Source organism: Dendrobates tinctorius, unplaced genomic scaffold (assembly GCF_039654945.1).
Source record: "Dendrobates tinctorius isolate UK_male_01 unplaced genomic scaffold, ASM3965494v1 ptg000060l, whole genome shotgun sequence".
Classification (NCBI taxonomy): domain Eukaryota; kingdom Metazoa; phylum Chordata; class Amphibia; order Anura; family Dendrobatidae; genus Dendrobates; species Dendrobates tinctorius.
The window spans coordinates 76,866,757-76,882,481 of record NW_027361728.1 but is presented as its reverse complement, the minus strand read 5'-3'; the positions used below and the strand labels follow the sequence as shown (position 1 = coordinate 76,882,481).

The 15,725-nt window shown below is 42.1% G+C and overlaps 1 protein-coding gene across 1 annotated transcript in view; it reads left to right on the top strand.

Annotated features, from left to right (window-relative positions):
* The window catches only part of PFN2 (profilin 2), a 121,895-nt gene extending 106,790 nt beyond the window's left edge, over window positions 1–15,105 (top strand). Inside the window, exons 2-3 of the mRNA XM_073579077.1 lie at window positions 7,036–7,228; window positions 12,081–15,105. Of these exons, the coding sequence (XP_073435178.1) occupies window positions 7,036–7,228; window positions 12,081–12,178 (291 nt within the window). The 3' untranslated portion in view covers window positions 12,179–15,105. The remainder of the gene's footprint in view (window positions 1–7,035; window positions 7,229–12,080) is intronic.
* Window positions 15,106–15,725: the final 620 nt, after the last annotated feature.

Genomic DNA, 15,725 nt, shown 5'->3' with positions numbered 1-15,725 from the left:
TGAGCTGCACTCAGAGACAAATATGTGTGAGGCAGTGACGCACGTTGAGCGTCCTACAACCAGACGTAGCTGCAGGACACTCTACTCAGCGTGAGCTGCACTCACACACAGTCAGAGACCTCTCAGACAGCCGTCAACAGTGCAGCTAAGTGGGCACTGGCACTGACAGGCTGCAGAAAGGCTCCGCTGTGTACTCCTATATAGTGTTTGCAACCACCGTAGATGGAGACGGATGGATGCACACTAATAGAAGAAAAAATGAGCTGCACTCAAATAAAAATATGTGTGAGGCAGTGACGCACGCTGAGCGTCCTACAGCCAGACGTAGCTGCAGGACACACTACTCAGCGTGAGCTGCACTCACACACAGTCAGAGACCTCTCTGACAGCCGTGAACAGTGCAGCAAAGTGGACACTAGCACTGAAAGGCTGCAGAAAGGCTCCGCTGTCTACTACTAGTGTTTGCAACCAACGTATATGGATACGGATGGAAGCACACTAGATTGAAATTATTTAAAAAATGCAGCTCAAAAAATAAAAGATGTATGAGGCAGCAGTGATCACACTGGGTGGCCTACAGCCTGACGTGGCTGCAGGACCCACTCCACAGCGTGAGCTGCACTCACACAGCCCTTGCAGACAGCTGTGAAAACAGCGCTGCTAGGGAAAAGCAAGCTACAGTGGTGGTTTATGTAGCCTGGATAAAGCACAATATTGTTTTTAGAATCGCTATTTCTAACTGTCCCTCACAGTCTTCTACAGCAGCCTGTCCCTAACTGAATTCACAGCAGAGTGACCAGAAATGGCGGCTGCGGTGGCTTTTATAGTGCATCATGACATCATTTCGGCAGCCAATCACAGCCATGCCAATAGTTAACATGCCTACATGCCTAACAGGATGTGCCCACACTTCGGAGGATTCCCATTGGCTTAATCAAAGCAAGCAGGCTCATAGCATGATGGGAACTTCCTATTCCGATTCCGATCCCGGAATCCGATATGAAAAAAGTATCGGAATTAAGTATCGGAATTCCGATACCGCTGATATCGGCCGATACCCGATACTTGCGGTATCGGAATGCTCAACACTACTTATGACCATGTGATATTTCAATTTTTCTTTTTTTAATAAATTTGCAAAAATTTCTTCTCTTTTTTGTCAAGATGGGGTGCAGAGTGTACATTAATGAGAAAAAAATGAACTTTTTTGAATTTACCAAATGGCTGCGATGAAATAAAGAGAAAAATTTAAAGGGGTCTAAATACTTTCCGTACCCACTGTAACACACACACCTGACAATTGTGCCGCGGAGTGATTACGGCCGCCACCCACAGTATAGTGTGCTGTTGTGCCTGTTGCTGTTAGATGCTCCCTTATGATTGAAAGTGAGGGGCTCCTGGGAGAATGGAAGTTCATTTTCTACCTGTAAATAGCTTTTTTTTTTTTTTTTGCACATGACCGTTTCCCTCTTGGGAATAATGTAAAAAAAAAAAAAAAATACGGCACTCCACGTTGGATGCAAAAGATTATAAGGATATGTTATTGATACGGATGCAGCCACTGTATAGAAAGAATTGACATTTCGGCCAACAGCAAGTCCTTCATCAGAACAGTGGGACCTTAGAAGTAGTCTCTTGTGGCGCTGTGGTAATGCACTACTGTGCAGGGGATATGGCGCGCCTCTAGGGAAATTATTTTTCCTTTGCTGGTCAAATTTTGTTTTTTTTTTTTTTTTTTTTTCCTAACTAAGGGTGTTGGCATCGGAGGCAAATTTTCCCCCTCCCTTGCTAACTTGGTTGTTGCCGTATTGGAGGAATATTTTTTATTTTCTCATAACCTTTTTCACGAGAAAATTGAATTTAAGGCCGTTTAAATTTATGACCTCATTATAATCTGGAGGGGCTCAGAATTTGAAGTTAATCAATTCATATACAGTTGTGGCCAAAAGTATTGACACCCCTGCAATTCTGTCAAATAATAATCAGTTTCTTCCTGAAAATGATTGCAAACACAAATGCTTTGGTATTATTATCTTCATTTAATTTGTCTTAAATGAAAAAACACAAAAGAGAATGAAGCAAAACATTGATCATTTCACACCAAACTCCAAAAATGGGCCAGACAAAAATATTGGCACCCTCAGCCTAATACTTGGTTGCACAACCTTTAGCCAAAATAACTGTGACCAACCGCTTCCGGTAACCATCAATGAGTTTCTTACAATGCTCTGCTGGAATTTTAGACCATTCTTCTTTGGCAAACTGCTCCAGGTCCCTGATATTTGAAGGGTGCCTTCTCCAAACTGCAATTTTTAGATCTCTCCACAGGTATTCTATGGGATTCAGGTCTGGACTCATTGCTGGCCACCTTAGAAGTCTCCAGTGCTTTCTCTCAAACCATTTTCTAGTGCTTTTTGAAGTGTGTTTTGGGTCATTGTCCTGCTGGAAGACCCATGACCTCTGAGGGAGACCCAGCTTTCTCACACTGAAGACTACCAACAAATTTTGCAGCATAATGTAGGGCCCAGACTTCATAATGCCATGCACACGGTCAAGCAGTCCAGTGCCAGAGGCAGCAAAGCAACCCCAAAACATCAGGGAACCTCCGCCATGTTTGACTGTAGGGACCGTGTTCTTTTCTTTGAATGCCTCTTTTTTTCTCCTGTAAACTCTATGTTGATGCCTTTGCCCAAAAAGCTCTACTTTTGTCTCATCTGACCAGAGACAAATCCAAAACGTTTTAGGCTTTTTCAGGTAAGTTTTGGCAAACTCCAGCCTGGCTTTTTTATGTCTCGGGGTAAGAAGTGGGGTCTTCCTGGGTCTCCTACCATACAGTCCCTTTTCATTCAGACGCCGACGGATAGTACGGGTTGACACTGTTGTACCCTCGGACTGCAGGGCAGCTTGAACTTGTTTGGATGTTAGTCGAGGTTCTTTATCCAACATCCGCACAATCTTGCGTTGAAATCTCTTGTCAATTTTTCTTTTCCGTCCACATCTAGGGAGGTTAGCCACAGTGCCATGGGCTTTAAACTTCTTGATGACACTGCGCACGGTAGACACAGGAACATTCAGGTCTTTGGAGATGGACTTGTAGCCTTGAGATTGCTCATGCTTCCTCACAATTTGGTTTCTCAAGTCCTCAGACAGTTCTTTGGTCTTCTTTCTTTTCTCCATGCTCAATGTGGTACACACAAGGACACAGGACAGAGGTTGAGTCAACTTTAATCCATGTCAACTGGCTGCAAGTGTGATTTAGTTATTGCCAACACCTGTTAGGTGCCACAGGTAAGTTACAGGTGCTGTTAATTACACAAATTAGAGAAGCATCGCATGATTTTTCGAATAGTGCCAATACTTTTGTCCACCCTCTTTTTTATGTTTGGTGTGGAATTATATCCAATTTGGCTTTAGGACGATTCTTTTTGTGTTTTTTCATTTAAGACAAATTAAATGAAGATAATAATACCAAAGAATTTGTGTTAGCAATCATTTTCAGGAAGAAACTGAGTATTATCTGACAGAATTGCGGGGGTGTCAATACTTTTGGCCACAACTGTATCCTATATGAATGACCATTTCAATCTGAAATTGACACATCTACTTCGCATGTAAATTATCTTGATATTACCCTTTTTGGAGATAATGGTACCAATAGAATCTCCATTTCTCCTTCCAAAAAAAAACCAGATGACCTCAACTCTATTTTAGATGCTGGGTCATGTCATCCACCCCATGTTATCCAAAATATCCCAGTTGGTGAACTCACCAGGACTAAATGGAACTGTCCTTCCAATGATACATTTATCATTGATTAACAGAAAATATATAATAGATTATAAAACACTAATTCCACTTTAAATAGGGTCACTTCCATAGTCCATAGGATTGATAGGAGCCTTTATCAGATTGTTCCACAGTAAAGAATAATAATTTATAACATTTTCTACCCAATATAGTCCCCAATACCCAGAAATAATGAATATTGTAAGCAGGGCTGTGGAGTCGGTAAGCCAAACCTGCGACTCCGACTCCTCAATTTCCCTTACACCGACTCCACGACTCCGACTCCGACTCCCACACATATTGCTTATATTTAAGTGAAAAATTTATTGTAGTACAATGTGAACCTCAGACATTTAATCATTTTTATGATCCCATAATCAAGATATTTAGATAGAACAGAATATATATTGGTGTACTACCCGGTTTTCATTCTTTTTGGTACAGATACGATATGGATAGACAGATATGGATAAATGGATAGAGCAGATTTCTAATCTGCGTTTGCTATTGAAAACATTATCTATGAGCTCAAAAACCTTTCAGGTGATGCGGTTTTTTAAAAAGCTGATCTGCTTTTGCAGCTGAAAAAAGTATCCTCAAAAAACACAGGAAAAACGCTGTGTGTGAATGTAGCCTTAGATCAGGAATAGAACAGCCATTTATAGGACATTTCATAACTTTCCCAAACTCCTATGAAAAAATATTCAGCACATTCTGCATTGAATTACTGTACCCAATTTATTATATATTTTAGGAGTCGGTCCATTTTATACCGACTCCGACTCCGACTCCACCAAAATGAGCACCGACTCCGACTCCACAGCACTGATTGTAAGTAAATATATACCCATTTTAAATGAAAACCTCAAAGTTTAGCATCTTCAAACAGTCAGACATTAGATTTGTAGCTAGAAAATCTCCCACTCTAGGTAACGTTCTGTCACTCAGCAATTTTTTTCTCGTCATCAGCAATGTACACAACCTACCTGGCTTTCCCACAAGGGATTTTTTGAATGTGGACACATCTTGCAAAGCATCCGGTTATGCAGAAAATAACAAATGTGAGACGAAGTCTAATATTGCTCACCAGCCGTTCTGTAACAGCTTTACTAACTGCAACAGCCGCGGGTGATTGACCTTGTTGGATGTACAGAGTATAACCTGCAATATATAGGTTGCACCACATGACCGCTAAAAAAACCGTATCGGAGGAACCACTAATCTGATGCGGACAGCTCTAACATTTTTGTTCTAATCACTAAAGCAACATTAATTCACTTAAATGTTGTGGCATTAAGAGAGTAAAAAAGAAAACCAAAAAGATTGGGAGACCTAAAGAAAAATCTTAAGCAAGGAATCTTTTTGGATGTATAAATTGTAGACCAGAGTTCCTTCTGGCATGAATTCCAGACATGACCTAATATTGCAATATAATGGAGTTATGTGTATGTTTGTTTGTTAAATATATAATTTTTTCTTGTTTGTATAATTGTTTTTATATGCGTTTTCTGATTGGTACCGGGTTCTATATATCCTTCTTGTCACTATAGAGTTAATATTTGGCGTGATCACTGATCATCTACCTCTACCTGTTTTGCCCTCAGGTTGGATATTAGGACCCCTCTACCACACACCATGATTAAGGCAACTTGCTGAAACGCGCCGGTTATACTAAGGGGCAGTGCAGATCAGCAATTACGTTCTCTTGACGATTTGGCAGGAGAAAACAACCGCAGCGTTCTGTGACTGGCAGCAAGACTCTGCTCACACGCACCCTTACAAGTCTATGGGTGCGTGTGAATCATTGGACTGCACTCTGTCTCTGGAGTGCAGTCTGATATATGTCGAGACAGGCAATGGAGAAATAACTTTCTCTGTCGCGCGAGGATAGTAGCACAGAGCACTGACACTTCGTGATCGCAGCAGAGCTGGAGCCGAGTCTCCTTAGCAGATCGATGATGCGCACTACTGTGATTCCAGCCTAAAATACAGACTCCTCTTGGGTCAACTGATCATATGCGTTGCCGCAAAGAAAGAGGAATGAGCCGCTTCTTTCAGGAGAAGAGCACTTTTTTTTTTTTTTTTTTTTTAAGCTGCCATGCTCACTGCTTAGTCTGCGCACATCTGGATACATTAGATCTTTCCTAATACAAAAGATCATTGGGGGAATTCACTAAGCGTTCTGTAAAGCCGCTGACCAGGACCACATGCGGTAGAAGCCAGGGAGACCACGGCATGTGGTGTCCATATGGATTCCTTACTCGCCCCCAGCAATGGCACAAGTAGGTGTCTAGCGAGACCAAATGACCCTCTGCATCTTGGTGACCTTGTAAGTTATTATGAACCCCTTTTTACTTTTCTTTGAGCGATGTAAAAAAGCTTAGTGGCAATAACCCGACAGCACAACAAATGATGAGGTATGTTATTTGGGGGTCCGCTCCACTCTCGTGGCGTAATAGCATGGTTGTCTGCCGCGCTCCACATTTTGCTGATGTTTATGCTGGTAATTCACACTAAACACTATTTGACACTTTCTTCCTTCTTCCTTTCCTGTCCAATTAGTCATGAATTGGTCGTGCTTTTTAATCTTAAGTGACCCGATGTCCCGCCATGTGGGTCAGAATTGCAGTCTTAGATTAGGCAGCAGATTTCTGCCTGCATGTGGCAGTGGGCTTACACTAGACTGACCGTCACGGGCTGTGAATGCTGGGGACTTACTGTAGAGGAATGGTGTCTACTCTGGCCCAATTATTCCAATAGCTCAATTAGAGTTCAATCGTTCTGTGACATTTAGCTGTCAGCCGAGCCCCTGCCCAGCGCTGTGTATGTTGGCGTGCCCGGACCATCTTCTAACCACATCCCTGCTGTAAGGAACAGCTCAGATCTGTAGGTTTGTACGCTAGAAGTGAGTACACAGACATGGACCCCTCAAGCACAAAAGGGTTATCCTTAGGTGGGCTCCCCTGGCAGCGGCTCATTTAGCCTGTGTCCCGTCGGACCTTCCCCTATAGCACATGAATGTGATTCCTGCATGTATGGCAGCCGCTCTCCATAACTGGAAGCGTGACCATGTGCCATCCTTGATGCCGGCAGCGCTCTGCCCTCCCAGGTCACCGAGATGCGCACTTTTCTTGGGTGGCAGACTGTTTTTAATCTCTCTAACTTTGCTCTGTTCTTGTGCGAATCCTTGAATAGCTCATACCAGATATTAATGTGTTTTTTTTTTTTTTTTTCCTTCTTAAACTCCAGCCTGCTGAAATAGATGTGCTGATAGGAAAGGACAGAGAAGGATTCTTCACTAATGGTCTAACTGTCGGAGGAAAGAAATGCTCGGTGATCAGAGACAGCCTGTATATTGAAAACGATTACACAATGGACATCAGGACAAAAAGTCAAGGTGGAGAACCAACATACAACATTGCTGTAGGCAGAGCCGTCCGAGGTGAGCCCGGTGATGGTCCTGGTGGGGACTTCTTGTGTCATGTGGTCCTTGAAATGCCTTTTTATCCATGGTCCTTTTACATAGAGAGCAAAGCATGAGTTCCCAAAAATAGATGCATGACACGCTAATAAAAAGCAAGCAAAATCCCCGCGGCTCAGGGAGGCCTGTAACTGCTAGCTACAAGACTTGGAGGACCTGTTAGAAGGTGAAAGTGGCCAGCTTTTGCTCCTAGTTTATTTCCACTTTTTTATATAGTGCTGGTTTTTATTGTCTCTAATAAGGAGGTGTCTTCTGGCTGCTATTAGTTTGCTCACTGCCATATAATAAAGCCGAGTGCTATCCGATAGCCCTCGGCCTAAAGTTATACTATGGGACACTGTAGATTATCGATTTTCTCATGCCTGCTGTATGTGGCTCCGATATTTGGATCACATAAGTCTATGGATCCCTGTGAAACATAGGACTACGCTCGGATGTCATCTGAGTGCAGTCTGATGTAAGTGCACAGAGGCAATGGAGAAATTAAGTTCTCCTTCTCCACACCTGTGCTGCGATTATCGTGAGAATGGGACGACCTTAGAATGACACTCGGATCTAACTCTGACAGAGTATGTCCTTTGCGTAGTGGCCCCTGTTCTCTCGCATGAGAGAATCTACGCTGTGTGAGCACTGAGCATACCCTTAGTCTGTGAGTCAAATCCCCTTTAGTAAAGACCATACAAATTAGCACTAGATCAAAAGGCACCTATCTCTGAAACTTGTTTTTTTTTTGTTGTTTTTTTTTTTAAAGAAAAATCTGAAAACTTAGGAGCAGTGAGAATAGAATGAGAGCAAAAACTGTCCACTTTTTTGATCTGCTGACAGATCCTCTTTACGAAGATGCTGAGGTCCTCTCTAACCAGTAAGGTGGGATTCTTCTCAGCAGCCATTTTTCATTAGGAATTATTAGCGACCTGTCTAGTGGTTGCATTGGAATCTTCTGCATTTACACCCTATATAGACCACAGGCTGCAAACCTTGTGGCTTCAATGCAGGATGTCTCCACCGGGACTGGAAGCTATGATGACACATTCTTCATTTACCGCTGCAGTCAGTCATAGGACTCCACGATCTGGTGAATGGAGAACAGGAAGTCATCGCTTCTTGTCCCGGTAGAGACCATTCAAGCAGCCTGTGCCATAGTCACATGGATTTGAGCTATAGTGAGTATAACTTATTTTTACGATTCTCGAACATTCCTGCCTTTTTGATATTTATTTTTACAAATTGGACCACCGCATTTAAAGAGATCATAACCTTTTCACTACCAGTTTTCAAACTTTCAGCTTGGACAAACACAGCCGCCATACAATTCTGTAAAAAAATTGTTTTGTCTGTAAACTCGACCCATGCAGGGCCTTAGATGCACAACACTTGGGTGACATCTAGGCTTTATATGTGCAGAGGTCATACTGTTGCTTGTGCTTATGTTTACCAGCACGTCTAGATAAAATCCATAAAGCTAGGGCAACATTGTGACTGTCACCGAGACACAAGTCTCACGGCCAAAGTTTGCCAGATGTGGCTGCTACAGTGGTTGTATTGTAACCCCCAAGGGTACTGCGATCACAATAAAGTCCCAAAACGGCTTCTGAAGTTATGCCACTTGCTTCTCATGGTCCATTTACTCGAGGCAGTAGTCGACGAAAGATCATTTTCACAATTGGCTTGGTTCTGATTATCAGCCTGCCTAAGCAAGCCAGCAATCACCTGACAAACAAGTAAAATGCTCAAATGCGATGATATTTTTTATGAATGTATAAAAATCACTATCTGCATCAGATTGTCCTGTCTAACAAGGGATGTCCTGTGCATAAAATGATACTCGGGCCTGAGGGCCATCATTAGATCTTATTGAAGAGGAATCTGTCAGCCAAAACCCTACATTTACCCAAAGCCATAGCAGTAATGTGCAGATAAATACACTGCTGTACATGTGTAAAACTAATGGGAAGCGCAACTACAGGGAGGAAAGTTAGTCAGTCATCTTTACAGCACCAGGGCTCTTAGGTCAGTGGTCACTATACACGATAATCACTTCCCGAACGCACTGTAGAGCAGGATCTCCGCCAAGTTGTAGGGGGAGTGATTACTGCGCGCTCACTGCACCAGTGCCGTCCTGATAGCTTCCATACAAGCTGTCCGATCCACAGGCAGCATGCCTCTGGCACCGGCTGCATAATTTCAGCCAGGTATGTGCGACTCAACACCTGGCAGGTACTGGTTATCTGTCCGCCCAATCTCCGGCCTATAAAGTATGCTCTTCTCTGAAGCACCCCAGCGTTTCCAAGTTGCACATCTATGGCTGAAATCACATAACCAACTTCTGATATATGTGGCCCATGGATCAGGCAGTATGGATCTGCGTTCCAGAGGTGCAGCGAGCACAGGAATTGTCGCTGTGCCATCCGCAGCAGCAGCCATCTGTAACATGCAGTGGCGCTGCTGCTCCCTGGTTTCCAACAGTGTTATCTTGGTGGTGAAAAGAAATCCCAGATTTACTAAGGCTGGTTTCACACTAGCGTTTTTTTACGCAGCGCTGCGTGCGCATACATGCGCCCCTATGTTTAACATGGGTGCGCATTGTCTAGCGTTTGTATGCGGTTTTTTGCAGTGTGCGCCTATGCGCGCCGGACGCACCCTGTTACATTTTCTGTGTGCCCAACCTGTTTCAAAAAACGCATGCGCACAAATGCGCATGGACATGCGCACGTCAGCGTTTAAAAACGCATGCGTTTTTAGAGTAAAATTGGCTGAGGCATGCACAAAAAATAAGCAGACGCATACAAAACGCTTATGCGTTTTTTGTATGCGTTTGCACTGCGCACGCAGCGCAAAAAAAACGCTAGTGTGAAAGTAGCCAAATAAAGGTTTATTTTGGGAGAGGTAAATTCCCAGAAAAGACACATTTTGTATTATTGGACTCCTAAGGACCCATACTATAGACATGAACGATCGCACACGATGAACGCCTTACAAAAAGCAGGTAGTCCTCCATATTCATGTGCTCTTTATATCCCTGCCCACATTACAGATTGGCAGCTTTCTGTGTACACTGTGCATAGGCAGACAGATGCCAATCAAGATATGGGTGTGGCTATACAAAGCCCTGCATTTAGAGACTTAGGTGATTTTTTTTTTTTAATCTGCTGCAGATGTGCTGTTTTATCAAAACTGCATCAAGCAGCTGCATCACTGGATTCAGGTCTTTACCCTTACATCATGATGCTCAGAAGCATATAGAAAGCTGCACACAGAACTTTTATTTTGTTACATCTTTAAAACTTGTATTAGGCTATGTGCACACACTGCAGATTCACCTGCGGGTTTTTTCCCGCGGAACCGCAGATAAAACCGCAGGTAAAGTGACCTGCGGTTTTGCTGCGGTTTGGCCTGCGGTTTTGCCCTGCGGTTTCACACCTCTACTATGTTAAAGGTGTGAAACCGCAGCAGAATCCGCAGAAACAATTGACATGCTGCGGAAAAAACCCACAGCTTTTCCGAAGTTAAAAAACCGCAGCGTGAGCACTGCAGTTTTGAAAACCCATAGGCTAACATGGTAAAGTACCATGTCTGCGGAACTGCTGCAGTTCTGCAGGGCAAAAACCGCAGCGTGTGCACATGGCCTTAGATACAAAGATAAAACATTGAAAATTGTGGAGAGGTGATTGTATAGCACAAAGACTAATAGATGGCACCACAGCTAGGTCAATAAGATGAATGACCTAGCATACAGTATGAGGTGTAGACTAATGGCATCATATAATGTGTAATATTAATAGATGCTGAATTTATTCCTATGTAGTAAACCAGAGGTAAAGCGATCTAGTGCAATAGATGACATCTTTGAATGTATAATCATGAGAGGATAGAATGCCGTCAAAACAATATGAAATCCACAAATGCATCCTGAAAGAAATAAGAGGAAGAACATACCTTGGCCAACAGCAGTGCTGCGTCCCCAACACACGTTTAAGTCGGCTTGCCCTTTTCTGGGGAGGTGTCGTCATACTAGAGCTGCAACCCTTAAGAAGTTTTGCCAAACCAATCATACAGCGTGTAGCTGTTTTCCAAAAAGAAAGGTTGCTGTTGATTGGCGCATTGAGCGCTGATGCTTATCGGAGGTCAGCATCACCAAGGGCGTCATCGGACAGGGGGTGACCACAATGATAAGCCTATAGTTAAGTGCAATGAGTGCATGTTTGTAAAAATAACTGTAAGGCTGGAAGATCTAAAGAGCCGAAGTGTGAAATGTACGTGGGAATGAAAGTGTGCTGAAAATAAAGTAAAAGTGTAGGCTGTAAATAGAACCTGTAGTAAAGTGAAAATAAGCGTGCATATGCATCAATAGACATAAAAAAAAAAACCCTTAGATATGTTATATTGATCAATGCATTTATAAAACTTTAAAGAATTGGTCAAGAAAAAATATGCATGTAGTATATGTACGACGTGAAGTGAGAACAAGTAGAATGAGATGAATAGAGATACAGAAAGACCTATATGTATGGAGTCCAAAGGGGCAGTGTTAAAATGCTGTTTGGCCACTTTCTGCCTATGCACAGTGTGCACAGAAAGCTGCCAATCGGGTGTGGGAGGGGCTATACAGGGCTCAGCATTCAGAGACCTGTTAGATCTGCAGCAGAGAAAACTGATTTTTATCAAAACTGCAGCAAGCAGCTCAGTAAGTGCCACATTGCTGGAATCAGGTCTTTGCCCCTACATCATTGTTTTCAGATGCTAAAAACATGGTGATCGATTCCCTTTTAATAAGACCTATTTTTGTAACCCACTTTCTCTTTTTCTCTTTCAGTCTTGGTCTTCGCAATGGGGAAAGAAGGAGTCCACGGAGGCGGCTTGAATAAAAAGGCGTTTGCAATGGCAAAATATTTGAGAGATATGGGATTCTAGCTGTTAGGCCAACTTATATTCTAGGGGGAAAATAAAAAAAAAATTGCTACTAAACTTTCCTGTCTGAACAAAGCATCCTTTCATCTGGAAATTTTATTAGCAATAACTGGGGTGATGGGGGATGAACCTGTGTCTCCTTTGTATCCCTATTTAAGTGGGGAAAGTTTTTCTTTTTTTTTTCTCTATTTTTATTTTTCCTTTTGATTTTTCTCTTTTCAAGCAATTCAGTTAATATGGCAGATTATGTCCTCGATGGGACAACTCGACCGGATGTTCTGTTAACTGCTTTCACCCTTCCTAAAGGCTTTACCACTGAGCAGCGTCTCCTGCCAGCAATCGCTGTGTCCCCCCCATCATCCAGCCTGTGGGTGATGGTGACAATTCGTCTTACGTTTATCCATTATCCCCTTGTTAATGTCCACCCTCCTCCCATGGTCTAGTTGTAGTCCCATAATGTGAAATGTGGCTTTAAATGTGTTAAAGAACTCGTCCTCCAGTTTCCGTCATACCATGGTGTCCGTCACATTGTATTTGGGATTTCTGTAGTAAACTGTGGACGTGGGTCACAGCTCAAGACCACTTGAGTACTGAATGTAAAGTTTGCCACAAATTGTACCTCAGCGAAGTAGGTTTCAGGCCTCGCTCTTCTAAAATACCAAGTACTTGACTCGATTAAAATCCGCTTGCTAAAGAGATTGATGACAAATTTAATACCCAGTTTTCCAGGAGATTTTCCCATTTTGTGCTGCTTTGCTACAAGCAAGAAGTATCTAGCACAAGCTTATGTGGTCTTGGAAGAGGTCTCGGCTTAGTGTAAGTGAAGGCCTAGCGTCTTAAATCTGCAGGACTGAACATGGGCTATAAAATGTGTGTGTATATATGTGTGTGATATATAAATATATATATATTATATACATACTGGGGTGAATGGCAGCGCACAGAAAACACGGCTGTAAAATGAAGCATGTTGATAAACCACTGATCGTTTGCCTTTTGAGTGGTTTGAGCATATTCACAGCTCAGCTTTAGTCTTCCTTTGCTCAAACACAGGTGGATATACCTACAACCTACACTAAATTCTAGGTCCACGTTCTCACGACTTCTTGTATCTTTTATTTTTGGTGTGTCTCTGATTGATCCCTCCTATATGATAAGTTCAGGTCACGGTGCCGCCTTTACCGGTTTGGCATTGACCGCTGTTCTCCGGAGGGATGTGTTTTCAGTGCAATAACTCAGTTACACCCTTTTTATTCCACACTAGTATATGCCAAATCCTATTTTTTAAAATAAGTTTTAAAGCCATTTGCTAAAATGTATTCTTTCATCGTGGTTGAGATGGGGGGGGGGGGGGGGGGTAAATCTTTTATTTTTAACTATAAGCTCCAGTTTAAAAAAAATCTTACACCCAGCACTGCAACGGTTTTCATGCATGTGGAAGCGAACATGAGAATATAGAAGCGCCAATATAAGAAGGTCTTGAGTCCCGTAAGAAGGAAGAGATTTTGGGGTATCTTGATAACTTATTTCTCTTTCTGAACCTACATAGTAAGCATTTGCCGCCTCAGGCAAGGGCCCGTATCTCGCAATGTTAACTAATCTATGTTCTGGTCTCCCCTTCCCTCCTAGAAATATCCTTCCTCTAGTTTAGTTCTGTTGTGATCTCATGACATTAGCGTAAATGACAGTGTCGCCTTTCCTGTCTGCCACATAGGATTTTTTTTTTTTTTTTTATTGGACGCTGGCTGATCGAAGATCCTGCTGGATACAGCAAGAACTTTTATTACATTCTTCTAGTAAAACCAAGCAAGCTATTTAACACTAAAAATATAAAATCCTTCATTTTTGAAGGGCTGTTGACACAGGCTCTTGATCAGCTAGCTAGTTTGTAGTTTTAAGGTTCTTTTTTTTTTAAGTTAGGGAACATTGTGATTAAACCCTTGTTAATAATGTACACTGTTGTGGTATATTTTTTTTGTTCATAGGACCAATTGCAGCGACATATTTCCCAAGTGCTTAAAGGCTTTAGTGCATCTTAAAGTAAGCCGGTCACTAACTAGAAGGAGCTCCGTTGTGAGTTGCATCAGTATTAGGTTGCATATTTGACCAGGAGACCAGTACATTGAGGTCAACGTTACGAAGCGTCTCTGATGCAATTTTTTTTTTTTCCAGTTGAGCTCATCCAAACATTGGTCGAGGCCACAATATGGCCGCTTTATCGTCACGGCTAGTCCATTTTAGGGAAGGAGCGGCCAGCTGTAGTGAAGTACTCCAGCTGATTGACTTTTTTTTTTTTTTTCTTTTTTTGGCTGGCTCTCCTAAGAACAATGACAGCGCTGCTTGATTCTCTTCATAGTTTTTAAAGGGTTGGTAGTTTGCAATAGTGCTGCTGATAAACCGTAACAGCAAATTAACAGTTGGGGAAAGTTTGCTGCAGAATCAGTTCAGTACGTTTTTTCCTCGTATTATTTGAAGCGCGCATAACCTGGCGGTCAGTTAAATTCACTACTCACTGTCTGTTTTAATAAATGGGGGGAAAAAATAAGAATTCTTTGTACTAAAGAATAGTAGATGGCATTCTTTAGAATGAAGCCGGCTGTATTTGTGATAGCTTCATATGTATTCTGTGCCATATGACAAAACCAAGCCGTGAGATGGGTTTTAACTGACACAAGGTCTTACTTCCTCTGGAATGGCACTTCTGTAAAGAGATTTTAGTATTTTTGCTTCTGTTTTGTCTTGTGTATCATGTAAAAGAAGAAAAAAAACTGTACACATTCTTGTTAATTTGTCCATATCTTTCCCTGCACTTTTGTTACATCTGGGATACAGTCTAACTCATCTGATTTAATATGCATTTAAAAAAATGCCATAAACTATTAAAACACCTTGTTTACAGACAGATGAAATTAAAATTTATTCCAACCAAATTGTTGTCATCCTGTGTTTTTTTTTTTTGTTTGTTTTTTAAATTTATCTAATCGTTAACTGCAGTATTAAAGACCTTCCTCATGTAATTCTAGATCAGCAATACTGTCTATCATAGGAAATATCAGTGTAACTAAAGGGGTTATGCTAAGTTTTGGAAGTTGTTCCCTAGATCAGGGTTTCCCAACTCCAGTCCTCAAGGCACACCAACAGATCATGTTTTCAGGATTTCCTTTGTATTGCACAGGTGAAGCAATTATCACCTGAGCAATACTAAGGAAATCCTGAAAACATGATCTGTTGGTGTGCCTTGAGGACTGGAGTTGGGAAACCCTGTCCTAGATATAGCATGGGGGGGATAGCACCGTTCCCTTAATCTGGAAGTTATCTTCTGCAGACCAAGAAAATGAATGGAGCAGCAGCACACATGATAGGCCATCTTTTCATTCAGATGGGTGCTCTTGGCATAGTTCTCAAGACTGATGGAGTCAACTGCAGTTGGATCGCTAGCTATAAGTTATCCCTTATACCATAAATAGAGGATAATTTTATGGGACTATTTAAAGGGATTATTCATGCTTGGGGCTGAAGTCTGCAGCGCCAAATAAGTAACATTCAGTAG